Source organism: Clupea harengus, chromosome 19, assembly GCF_900700415.2.
Source record: "Clupea harengus chromosome 19, Ch_v2.0.2, whole genome shotgun sequence".
NCBI classification, from domain to species: Eukaryota; Metazoa; Chordata; class Actinopteri; order Clupeiformes; family Clupeidae; genus Clupea; species Clupea harengus.
The window spans coordinates 7,168,552-7,181,060 of NC_045170.1; the positions used below are offsets into that span (position 1 = coordinate 7,168,552).

At 43.4% G+C, this 12,509-nt stretch overlaps 2 protein-coding genes across 5 annotated transcripts in view; both read right to left on the minus strand.

Moving 5' to 3' along the window:
• Nucleotides 1-392: 392 nt before the first annotated feature.
• On the minus strand, nucleotides 393-2,854 carry zgc:64022. Its single transcript, XM_012834468.3, has 4 exons — nucleotides 2,548-2,854; nucleotides 2,343-2,396; nucleotides 2,159-2,235; nucleotides 393-1,971 (listed from the first exon to the last, which is right to left on the minus strand). The coding sequence occupies exons 1-4, from the start codon at nucleotides 2,660-2,662 to the stop codon at nucleotides 1,555-1,557; spliced, it is 663 nt and encodes a 220-aa protein (XP_012689922.2). The 5' UTR covers nucleotides 2,663-2,854; the 3' UTR covers nucleotides 393-1,554.
• A 3,967-nt stretch (nucleotides 2,855-6,821) lies between these two features.
• Nucleotides 6,822-12,509, minus strand: part of LOC105906330 — a 28,402-nt gene continuing 22,714 nt past the window's right edge. For 2 of the 4 annotated variants that reach the window (XM_031586067.2, XM_042710604.1), the window contains 4 exons: nucleotides 11,039-11,135; nucleotides 7,756-7,824; nucleotides 7,259-7,405; nucleotides 6,822-7,016 (listed from right to left, as the gene is read on the minus strand). The gene's annotated coding sequence lies outside the window, so the exon portion shown is untranslated. The remainder of the gene's footprint in view (nucleotides 7,017-7,258; nucleotides 7,406-7,755; nucleotides 7,825-11,038; nucleotides 11,136-12,509) is intronic. The other 2 variants (XM_031586068.2, XM_031586069.2) reach the window with 2 other exon arrangements.

Sequence of the window (12,509 nt, forward strand, 5' to 3'; positions counted from 1 at the left end):
TGGACATGATCTGGACTAACTCTGGATATTATCTGGACTAACTCTGGATATAATCTGGACAAATTTGGGATATGATCTGGACTATGATAAAATCTGGACTAACTCTCGACTATGATATGATCTGGACTAACTCTGAAAATGATCTTGACTGTTATAATCTGGACTCATTTTGGATATAATCTGGACACATTTTGGATATGATCTGGACAATTATATGATCTTGACTGTTATAATCTGGACTCATTTTGGATATAATCTAGACAAATTTTGGATATGATCTGGACTATGATATAATCTGGACTAACTCTGGATATACTCTGGACTAACTCTGGACATGATATGATTTGGATATGATCTGGATCCTTTCCATAGTCAGCTGTTGTTTAGGCCCTCAAACACACTCTCAGTAAGCTGAAAGTGAGTCCTGCTTATCAGGGAAGCAATTTGAAAGAAGGCAGATTGAATTGTTTTGTTGTTTTATTACAAAATTGTAATATTTACATAAAGACCTCAACACTATAAATACTATGTACAGAAATAATCTCTCTGGCAATATAAACAGTAGAATAAACATCATCTTCACCTTGAAAAGAGAAATAGTCAAAATAATACAGCTGTCATGTTTATAAAATCACAGATCATATAAACTTCAAATTAACAGCAGATTAAAGAAATCCAAACCAAATCAGATCAGTTTAGAACAGACCATCCCAGCAGGTCAAATGTTCCGCCCAGGTGACCAATGAACCTCAAACATTGTCAGGCTTCATCTGGCCCTAATCTGGGCAGGATTCTTCCAGCTACTGCAGGTACATTAGGCTGTAGTAAACCAGAACACAGCGTGGCTGAGCCAAACTCTACGTTCATTCCTACGACATTACATCTCACAGATGCTATGACGCATGGCCACTGAGCATATATATATATAGCCAGTGAGGTTTGATATGTGTTAGAATGCATTTCTGCCTAGGCGTTACAACAGCCTTACACGGAACTCGTCTGGAATGTAATCCTAAACATGGTTTACATCGCCACTGGATTAAACATAAACAGAACTCAAGCTGTGTATTCATATAAGAAAGGCATTAGACTCATTTGATCACATAATTGGACACCCAAATGAGACAGAGAGAGAACAGCCATCTAGCTAGGATCCTAGTGGATGGATGCGAGCCGAGTCACTTTGAGTAGGCAATCATTTTCACTTGCATAGGTGGAGGTTAAGAAGCACCTTCATCTGGATCCTTCATAGTGCATCACTTCACTGCACAGCTATGCTGCTTGTGGACAACTTCATGTTTCTCCTTTAACTTACTGACTTAGGACCAGTGATCTAATAACAATAGATGACTTTCCCCTGATCTAAAAACCTTCTGACGCGGCTCTTTAGTTAGGGTCCAATACGTCCATGCTACAGCATAGATCTGTCCCAGTGTTACCATACTGGCAGTAGGACGAATGCTTAGACGCTCTCCCTGATTTAGTGCTTTCGCCGTAGATCTCACAGCAGTCGCCCAGACTGAACGTGGACTTTTCAGAAACAGACAGACAGTCTCACTCCGTTCGCTTGCGTCCAAACACCGCCGACATGCTCCTCACTATGCCTCGGAATCCGGCGGTGCCTTTCTTCAAGGCTCTTGCTTCACGGATCAGCTCGAACATTTCGTGAAACACCAACAGCACCCCGTGATACGTTTCCGCGGCGGAGATCTCGAAGAATCCGCAGTCCGCGGAGAGCGCGAGCAGGCGACCCTCCTCGCTGGAAACGGTTCGGCGGTGTTGGAGGTCCCGTTTGTTGCCCACGATGATGATAGGTACGGCGCCGGACAGTTTATTCTTGGCTTGCCGGATACGCTGCACCTGTTGCCGCACCACGTTGAAGCTAGCCCGGTCACAGATGCTGTAGACCATGATGACGCCGTCCGCCCACTGGAGCTGTCGCTCGCCTATGTGCCCGACCTCATCTCCACCCTAAAAACAGAAGCGGCAGACTTGTCAGACTCAAAGTTAAACAACTCTTTGCGTGGACTTTGGGTTATTCAAATGTTTAGTCTTACAGCACATGCTAGTGAATGTCTAACAGTTAGTTAGGCTGTCTGATTAAGTGTTTAATCACTTCAGAAGAGTAACGTTATGGAAAGATTGACGTAATGCTTACCTGGGAGTATGAGGCGTCCCAGATGTTGAAACCGATATCCCGTCCGTCAATTTTATCGCTGTGGCTGTATATAGAGTCTGTTTGAGGGAAAATGGGGAACAGGTCAGTTCAGTTGCATTTTCAGAACAATGTCAATCAACCATTGTGAACATACTTGAAGTGTATAAAAAAAACCTTAACTCACCTATATCACCGTATTCTCCAATGAACCTTCTGGTGAGGAATCTCACTGTGAGTGCTGTGGAGAGAACGCGAATAATTTAATTCGATTTGATCAACCATAGGTTCGTTTATGTATCCCAATCCAAGTAAACAGTCGTTATGTAGCCAAGAGGGTTTGCTTCGTAAACAAACACTGAAGAGGTGAAACTGAGAATGGAAATGCTTACCAGATTTCCCCACGTTTTCTGCTCCCAATAACAAAATATTTGCTTCTGCTCTTTGCTGGTTTCCTTCCATCGTCTTGCTGCTGCTGCGCGTTCGCTGATTCACTTGAACAACCATTTGAAAGCTAGACAGTTCTCTTTTCGTTAACAATCAGACGCTGGAGAGAGGAGAAGAAGGCACCGCACATATATACTAGGGTGGGCGGGCCCTCATTGTCGATCGACAGACACATGAGCCAATGAAAGGGCTGAGCGCCTCGCAAATGCTGCGTCGTGCACTCCGGAGGCAGGGGACCGAAATGCCTCACATATTTCTGCGTATGGGCAACTTAGTGGATGAGTAACCTAATTGTTTTTTAATTTGATACGGTGGTATTTTTACCTACACCCTGAATAATGCAAACAGCTAAACAGTAGCTTGTCATTAACAACGTGGGGGGGCAGACGTGTCTGATATTTTCAAAAGGATCTTGGTTTATACACAAATACAGATATAAACGAGTAACTCCACGTAATGGTCCATTATGTATCATATCCATGAAAGTGTTGTTAACAGTTAAGCATTTGCAAGAGTAACCTCCTGAGAACCAACCCATATACTTTTGTCCTCTGTAGTCGACATTTTTTAACCCTATCTAGTAAGGAAATCGCAAAAAAGAGAAATTGGATGACGCTTTTTTTTCTTGGTTCCCAGGAGGATATACATTTGAATAATGTGTTTTTACGTCTTACTGACAATTCCTGAAGCTCAGTTATTCATTGTGCACATTATACTGTGTTGTTGTATAGACACAAAGCAATTAGTGAAATTTTATGGGACAAAATTAACATTCATTCCAGTTCTACCAGGTAGGTCCAGGCGCATGAGCATATTTCTTTTGAGCTGACTTAAATGATCCCTTCGCAGTCGTCAAACTGAAAAGAGATACAAAAGATTTGCTAATGTCAAGCAGTGGAATGCTATTATCATTTAATGATCCTCACACCTCATTAGCGCGATGGCTCATCGCTGGCTCATCGCTGGCCCATCACTGAAGTAGAGCATGCCCGAACATCTCCTGAGCCAAACGCCGACAGAAAGCTAAAGTATATCACTAGTGCCCTCTGGAGGTAGGAAAAGGTGTAGTCATTCGACGGCTTGCGTTTACGCACTGCCACCAAGACAGCCATCTTTATACAACGACAATATTGAAGAAAGAACCTTTCCAGCGCTAAGCAGTTACTACTATTTTGTATTTAGGTTGACGCAGGAAGTCCATTTAAAGCAGCAGTAAGTTCCAAAACTAGCAAGCTAACTACTTAAAATGCATGCAAAAACCTTGCAAACACCACGAACAGCCCATTTTACACCGTTAGAAGCTTGCCAACACACGAACTGGTGTCTTTTGGCAGTATAGCTGCAATGTCATGCTGTGAGAGTTTTTCTTCCATTTTTGCAAGGTGTTCCAGCCAGGAAACACAGACCTACATAGTGCATATCCCGGATGGCTAGTGGGAAAGACACATGTGTTCATCTGTTCTTGACCATATGCTATCAAAATGAATTTGAGGATGGTACCCAAACTAGTTGTCTATAAAACCATACCTCAAAAAGTGTCAAATTGTTCGCATAGTGTTACTTTAAAGTGAGTGATACAAAACGTTCTAGTCTTCAAAGTCTTCTCTTCTTTTCTATGATCCACACAGAGGCATATAACTATAATTCATATGGTTTATAAAACAATTGGGTTCTATCGAATTATTTAGCTGTTTCTGATTGGACGAGAGACGTTCCATGAGTTGGAATACCCCAGGACATACCATCTCGGACTTTTCACAGCTAATAATAAATCACTCCGCGATGAAACATTCTATAGCGCGTTGATACAATTAAGCGATAACCGTTAATTCAAAGTTCTTATAATTCCAAAAGACGTTGACAATGGAACAATTTTTCTGTTGCGAATAAACAATAGCGAAATAAAAAAAATGAATCAATAACTTTGTGTTTAAATGTTAATTGGTTGACTATAAAATTGTTTTATAAAAGCAATATAGTGGGGTAGGTAAGGGATATTCCCCACGGGTGTTTTATCCGCAACAAAAAAATGGTTCCATTGTCAACGTCTTTTGGAATTATAAGAACTTTGAATTAACGGTTACCAAACACCACCCGTGGGAATATCCCTTACCTACCCCACTCACACTCGTACTATATTGCTTAATTAAGCAATTCATTCCCTCAGTAATAAATTACATTATGTGTCCAGGAATGTGAACTCTCTTAAAGGACTAACTACTCATGAGTGTTTTGACTTAAGCAGCAGCCAAACAAACCCACCCCTCACTGTCACGGTTTTGCCCTATAACCCCACCCCCATGCATACATGTGTGCATGTGCTGTTTGAAGACAATGGGAGGTCAGACCTAGTATTGATTTGTTGTTGGGTTTTGGTTTACTGCACTTTGTAGGTTATTTGATTTGAAGTAAAAACTATGTAAGTCATTATTTGTGTAAGCACCCTGACATTACACCATTCTTTCTGTGCCTAAACTTTGCATGGTACTGTGTTCAGCAGACACTTCCACTATCCACAGCAAAGGAGAAGAATGCATTTTTGTTGTAATCAAACTTTTGTTTTCAATCAGCCATTATAGTAAGTCATTCCATTCATTTACTTCTTCATTCATATTTTCAACAGGAACTGTAGACAATCTGGGGCGGGGGCACTGGTCCAGTGTCCATGCCTCTGGGGGGGGGGGGGGGCACTGGTGCAGTGTGTTGCATGCATGTTGCTCACCTGGCTTCAGCATGGTGGAAGCAGCCATGGAGGAGGGAGCAGCCAGGGAAAAGGCAGCAGACAGGGCAGAGAGGAGCACCAGGGACTGACTTTGACACTTGGAACTTGATCACTTACCTTTTGATTGCTGAATGACTCCTCTACCTCCTGAACCACTACTGCCCCCTGCAGGATGGACGGGATGAATAAAATGAATGGTCCAATATGCATTCACACGTCTCTCATCTCTTGAGTGAGATACCCAAGCCCTGCTAGTTGTCATGGTGTTAGATGAGAGTGAGATACCCAAGCCCTGCTAGTTGTCATGGTGTTAGATGAGTGATACCCAAGCCCTGCTAGTTGTCATAGTGTTAGATGAGTGAGATACCCAAGCCCTGCTAGTTGTCATGGTGTTAGATGAGTGAGATACCCAAGCCCTGCTAGTTGTCATGGTGTTATATGAGAGTGAGATACCCAAGCCCTGCTAGTTGTCATAGTGTTAGATGAGTGATACCCAAGCCCTGCTAGTTGTCATGGTGTTAGATGAGAGTGAGACACCCAAGGCCTGCTAGTGGTCACAGAGCCATCATCAATCCTCAAGCCTTATAGTCCCTCTGATATCTCACCTTCCACTCCCCGAGTTTCAACTTCAGTTAATCAACAGTGCTTGGGAGTCAGTGACTACGTGTGTCTAACAGAGGCACTCATAAAACCACTCTGAAATGAGATAACCCAAGACCTTTTGCAAAAAAACACCTTTTAATTCAACTTCAGTATAAACAAACCCAACTATTTACACAAAACAGAGATCAGAAAAAAGGCACACTGGAACAAAGGCCTTCTCAAACAAACACAAACATCTTATATTAACTTCATGTATGTATTTGCAGTCTGTGTGAAGCAGGAGTGTGTGTGTAGCCCATATGGGAGACCCCTAAGTGTGTGTTTGAAGCCTCATCACAGCGCTCATCTGGACCAGGCTGGTGAAGTTCTCCAGGAGCGTAACCTGAAGCACTGGTGACGACCCACTAGCCCTGGCAGAGTCTGCCTCACCGGACTGCATGGTCTGCTTCTGGGACTCCGACTGCTTCTGCGCCTGCGTCCGCTCACCCTCTGTCCTACCAGCCCTCTGTTTCTTCTGTTTTTTACGTCTTCTCGCTTTCCCTCCACCCCTCTCCTTCCCTCTTTCCGCCCCTCTCTCCTTCCCTCTGTCCATCCCTCTCTCCTTCCCTCTTTCCGCCCCTCTCTCCATCCCTCTGTCCGGCCCTCTCTCCATCCCTCTCTCCTTCCTCTTTCCGCCCCTCTCTCTTTCCTTCTCTCCAACCCTCGGTCCGCCCCTCTCTCAATCCCTCTCTCCTTCCCTTTTTCCACCGCTCTCTCCTTCCCTCTCTCCATCCCTCTCTCCTTCCCTCTTTCCACCCCTCTCTCCATCCCTCTCTCCTTCCCTCGGTCCGCCCCCCTCTCCTTCCCTCTTTCCGCCACTCTCTCCTTCCCTCTTTCCGCCACTCTCTCCTTCCCTCTTTCCGTCCCTCTCTCCTTCCCTCTTTCCGTCCCTCTCTCCGTCCCTCTCTCCTTCCCTCTCGTTCTGCCTGGCCTCTGGCGGAAGGGGTTGCGCAGGACAGATGGGTGGAGGGTGTGACTGAAGGCTCGCTGCAGCCTCTGGGAGAAGATGACCCGCAGAGCTTTCAGCTGTTTCTCCCACTCAGCCTTCCACTGAGAGAGAGAGAGAGAGAGAGAGAGGGGGATGAGAGAGAGAAGGAGAGTTTCACCATTTACGGTTTGCTCTCATGTATGTAGAAGCTGAATTATTACTTATGTGTGTTATGTTTGTGTGTGTGTGCGTGTGTGTGTTTATGTTTGTGCGTGAAATTAAGTGAATGTCTGTGTTTATGAGTGAAAGTGAGAAATACCTGTGTAAATACATGTATCGAATATCTGCGAATATGAATGCTGACCTTTGCCCTCTTGAGCAGGAGATCTAGCAGGATCCAGATGTCGGACACAAACTCAGTGGGGGTGCGGTACGGAGGCGGTAGTTTCTGCAGCAACCGGCCGCGAATAAACGGGATGTTCGTAACGGCAGACGAACAAGAACTTGGCAGCTGGACAAGGAACACCAATGATGACAGGGAACACGGATGACTACAGGGAACACCGATACAGTTTCAACCCAATTTGGAGTACAAGGAACATCAATGACATCTCTCTACCCAACAATTCCCATCCACCATGGCTACGACCATCAATATTTACATTACAGACAGTCTGATCTCAAACTAGTTACTGATGTTTGTGTGTGTGTGTGTGTGTGTGTGTGTGTGTGTGTGTGTATATATGTGTGTGTGATGTTTGTGTGTGTGTATATGTGTGTGTGTTTATGTATGTGTATGTGTGTGTGTGTGTGTGTGTGTGTGTGTGTGTGTGTATATGTGTGTGCATTGATCACACTTACCTGATTTGTCATGAAAAGAGCAGGCCTGTATTTACTGCAACACAGGGAAAGCAGTACGTACTCACATCTCTGTTAAAAACACACAACACACACACACACACACACACACACACACACACACACACACACACACACACACACACACACACACACACACAATATATATATACACTGTATATATATAATAAAACCACACAAATAAAGAACAATATATACTAATTTCTCAGTTAAAAATAAACACATAAAGAACATATACTTATATTTTTGTTAAAAACACACACATTAAGAATGAATACAAAGAAAGCAGTATATGATCATAGGTCTATTTGGCACATAACGAATGTGGCATAATAATAAGTCTGATGTCTATTTGGCACAAATTGAATTCAGCATGAACTCATATTTCAGTGAATCAGTTAAAGCAGAGAGCAGCATAGCAGGGAGACACACAAAACAACACACTAGTGTGGAGGGCACTTAGAAAACAAACAAACAAACATAAAAACACTTAAAAAACTAGTGCAGCATAGTAGTAAGACTGGTGGTAATTTAAAATAATAAGACATGAATTAAAAATAGAATAAAATAATTCATATTATAATATGAATAGAATCATTCATATTATAATATTAATAGAATAATGAATATGTATGAATCATAAGCCATTAGTTCTGGTTGGAATCCCTCTGACACACATTAAAACATTAGTGCAGCAGACAGAACAGTTAGAGAGCGGGTGCAGCTTCAGATGGGGATGAGTCTAGGAAGCCAGAGCAGGCAGAGAAAAAAAACAAGATGTCAGACGCATTAAAAGAACGAGGGCTATGGAGAGAGTAATGGCTCAGAATCCATGTGCCATGATTCCACAAATAGGCAACGATTTACAAATGTGTTTTTTTTCCATCCACAAACACAGAACTCCTTACTTGTGACTGAGAAGTTCTAATTTGAATAAACGTCCTATGATTTGCACAAATGAATGTATATTTGTACATACAGTGGGGAAAATAAGTATTTGAACCCCTGCCGATTTCGCAAGTTTGGCCACTTGCAAAGAAATGTGTGATCTATAATTGTAATAGTAGGTGTATTTTAACAGTGAGAAATAGAATATCAACAAACAAATGTTATAACATTTATGACTTTATTTGTATTTGATGCAGAAAATAAGTATTTGAACCCCCAAGCAAACAGCAAGAATTCTGGCTCCCAATGACCAGTTATGTGCCCAAGAAGCACACAGATTAGTCCTCATTAGGCCTAACAAGGTACACCTGATCTCAACTGGTGACGTGTATAAAAGAAACCTGTCCAAAGAATCATACTTCACACCTTCAACCTCACCACCATGGGCAAGACCAAAGAGTTGACCAAGGACGTCAGAGATAAGATTGTAGACCTGCACAAGGCTGGAATGGGTTACAAAACCATCGGCAAGCAGCTTGGTGAGAAGCAGACAACTATTGGTGCGATTATTCATAATTGGAAGCAACACCAAACAACTGTCAATCGCTCTAGGTCTGGGGCTCCATGCAAGATATCCCCTCATGCGGTATCGGTGATCATCCGAAAGGTGCAGAATAACCTCAGAACTACACAGGGGGAGCATGTGAATGATCTCAAGGCAGCTGGGACCACAGTCACCAAGAAACCATTGGCAACACACTACGCCGTAATGGTTTGAAGTACTGCAGCACTCGCAAGGTCCCCCTGCTCAAGGGGGCCGTCTGAAGTTTGCCAATGAACACTTGAATGATTCTAAGGAGGATTAGGAGACAGGATGTGGTCAGATGAGACCAAAATCAAGCTCTTTGGCATCAACTCGACTTGCCACGTTTGGAGGGGGAAGAATGCTGAATATGACCCCAAGAACACCATCCCCACCGTCAAGCATGGAGGTGGAAACATTATGCTTTGGGGCTGTTTCTCTGCCAAGGGTACAGAACGACTCCACTGCATCGAAGGGACTATGGATGGGGCCTCATTCCCTCATTCCCTCCCATTGAAAACGCAATCTTAAGGATTTGGAGAGGATCTGCAAAGAGGAGTGGACCAGAATCCCTCCTGAGATGTGTGTAAACCTGGTGACTAACTACAAGAAAGGTCTGACGTCTGTGCTTGCCAACAAGGGTTATTCCACCAAGTACTAAGTCATGTTTTGCTAGGGGTTCAAATTCCTTTTTTCTGCATCAAATGCAAATTAAGTCATGAATGTTATAAAATGCAGTTTTCCGGATTTTTTTGTTGATATTCTGTTTCTCACTGTTAAAATACACCTACTATTACAACTATAGATCACACATTTCTTTGCAAGTGGCCAAACTTGCGAAATCGGCAGGGGTTCAAATACTTATTTTCCCCACTGTATGTATACTTTATAAGTTGTAAAAATACCTCATACTTTGCTTGTGCATTTGTCATGAAATGTCATTTGTAAATCTGTAATTCTGTGCGAAGTGTTGAGAGACTGTGACTCACAGAGAGTGTGCAGACTGATGAGGACACTAGTGATGAACCCAATGAGGAGACTGTCGGTAGACGATCGGTATACCAGGAAGTAATACTAATTAATGACTGGTTCATTTGTTTCCACAGAGGTAATATCAATTAATGATTCATTTAGACACCTGACCGGAATGGAAAAAAACGACCCGTTTCCACGGAAGTAATATTGATTAATGATTAGTTAATACCAGGACCAGGATCAGGACCATGCAGACCCAGGGTGGATTCAAAGGAGGGGAATCTAATACGAAGAAGTTGGGAAAAAAACGAGTGCAGACTTTAACAAGCTTAACGAGTGCAGACTTGAACAAGCTTAACGAGCGCAGACTTTAATGAGCTTAACGAGCGCAGACTTGAACGAGCTGAATGTATGGGAATGTGAAAATAAAAACAGCGAAGAAGGTGAGGCCAACAAGTGTGAACGTGAGAGAAAAGGTGAGATTAAGGTGAGAGAGGGAGTGAAAACGAGTGTGTGTTAAGGTGAGATGATCCAGTGTGTGTTAAGGTGAGATGATCCAGTGTGTGTTAGGGTGAGATGATCCAGTGTGTGTTAGGGTGAGATGATCCAGTGTGTGTTAAGGTGAGATGACCCAGTGTGTGTTAAGGTGAGATGATCCAGTGTGTGTTAAGGTGAGATGACCCAGTGTGTGTTAAGGTGAGATGACCCAGTGTGTGTTAAGGTGAGATGACCCAGTGTGTGTTAAGGTGAGATGACCCAGTGTGTGTTAAGGTGAGATGACCCAGTGTGTGTAGCTGAACAGCATTAGGAATGTCCCACCTTCTGGTCCTGAGCGCTCATACAGAATCCCCCTTCAAAAGTGCCCTGCAGACTCACCACCGACACGTCCAAACACAGGCCACACACCCAGCCCTGCCTGCACACACACACACACACACACACACACACACACACACACACACACACACACACACACACATTCATTATTGAACACACAGCCTTCCATGCACACACACACACAGTGCATTACTTAAGTAAAACTACTAACAGATCCTAACACATGCCACAGATCTAGCACACACACACACACACACACACTGATTATTTAGCACACAGCCTTCCATGCACACACACACACACACACACACACACACACACACACACACACACACACACACAGTGCATTACTTAAGTAACACCACTAACAGATCCTAACACATGCCACAGATCTAGCACACACACACACACTGATTATTTAGCACACGGCCTTTCACACACACTCATTATTTAACACACACACCCCATAATTTGACATACAGCTTCTCCCAACTGACAGATACATACACACAGAGAGCCCACACATCCAACCCTCCCATGACACACACACACACACACTTTGCCTCCCTTCACACTCTCTCTCTCACACACAAACACACACATACACACTTTGATAAATGTGTTTTACAAATCAATGTGTTTAGTCAATTTCTTTATCCTGTGCGTACGTTTTAAAAGATATGCTGTTCCCTTTTGGTCCCTGAGTTCTTATGCATGTAACATACGTTATGGTGCGTACAAGCTCCCCTCTCTAATAAGTAACACGAGGAACATGTCAGGACTATGGGGGTTTCCCTACGGCAGATAGGGAACCATGTGACATACACAGCCTATACATCTGCAGGACACACACACACACACACATGTGCCACCATGTGACATACATTGCCTATACATCTGCGCACACACACACATTATTTAGCACACACCCCATAATTTGACATCCAGCTTCTCCCAACGATACATACACGCAGAGAGCCCACACATCCAGCCCTCCTTGAACACACATTTTGCTCTCTCTCTCTCTCTCTCTCACACACACACACACACACACACACACACACACACACACACACACACACACACACACACACACACACACACACACCTCTAGTCTTGATAGAAACCAGCCAAACCTAGTTTTTGCATATGTCAGTATCCACATGTACTATATTTCACGGACACAATAGGACTGTATGTGTGACACGTGATGAGCTCATGATAAGAGGGGGCCTATCTCCACAGAGCCTTGGACTTGTTACTTTAACATTGTGTTGTTTGTTACTCACTCACATCCCAAAACACACACCCTCACACAGACACACACATCCCAAAGCACAGTGCCATGCTCCTCACATTTAACACACATCTACTGCTAATAGGCACACACAGATCTCTCACAACAGCCACAGGGAGAGATAGACACACACTCTTCTACACAGTTAGAACACAC

Bases quoted from the DNA above. Each gene is read 5' to 3' on its own strand.
- zgc:64022 (XM_012834468.3), bottom strand. From the start codon at position 2,662: ATGGTTGTTCAAGTGAATCAGCGAACGCGCAGCAGCAGCAAGACGATG. The intron at 2,397-2,547 runs GTAAGCATTTCC...TTCTCTCCACAG, and splicing joins AGAAAACGTGGGGAAATCTG to CACTCACAGTGAGATTCCTC. The intron at 2,236-2,342 runs GTGAGTTAAGGT...TCCCTCAAACAG, and splicing joins TGGAGAATACGGTGATATAG to ACTCTATATACAGCCACAGC.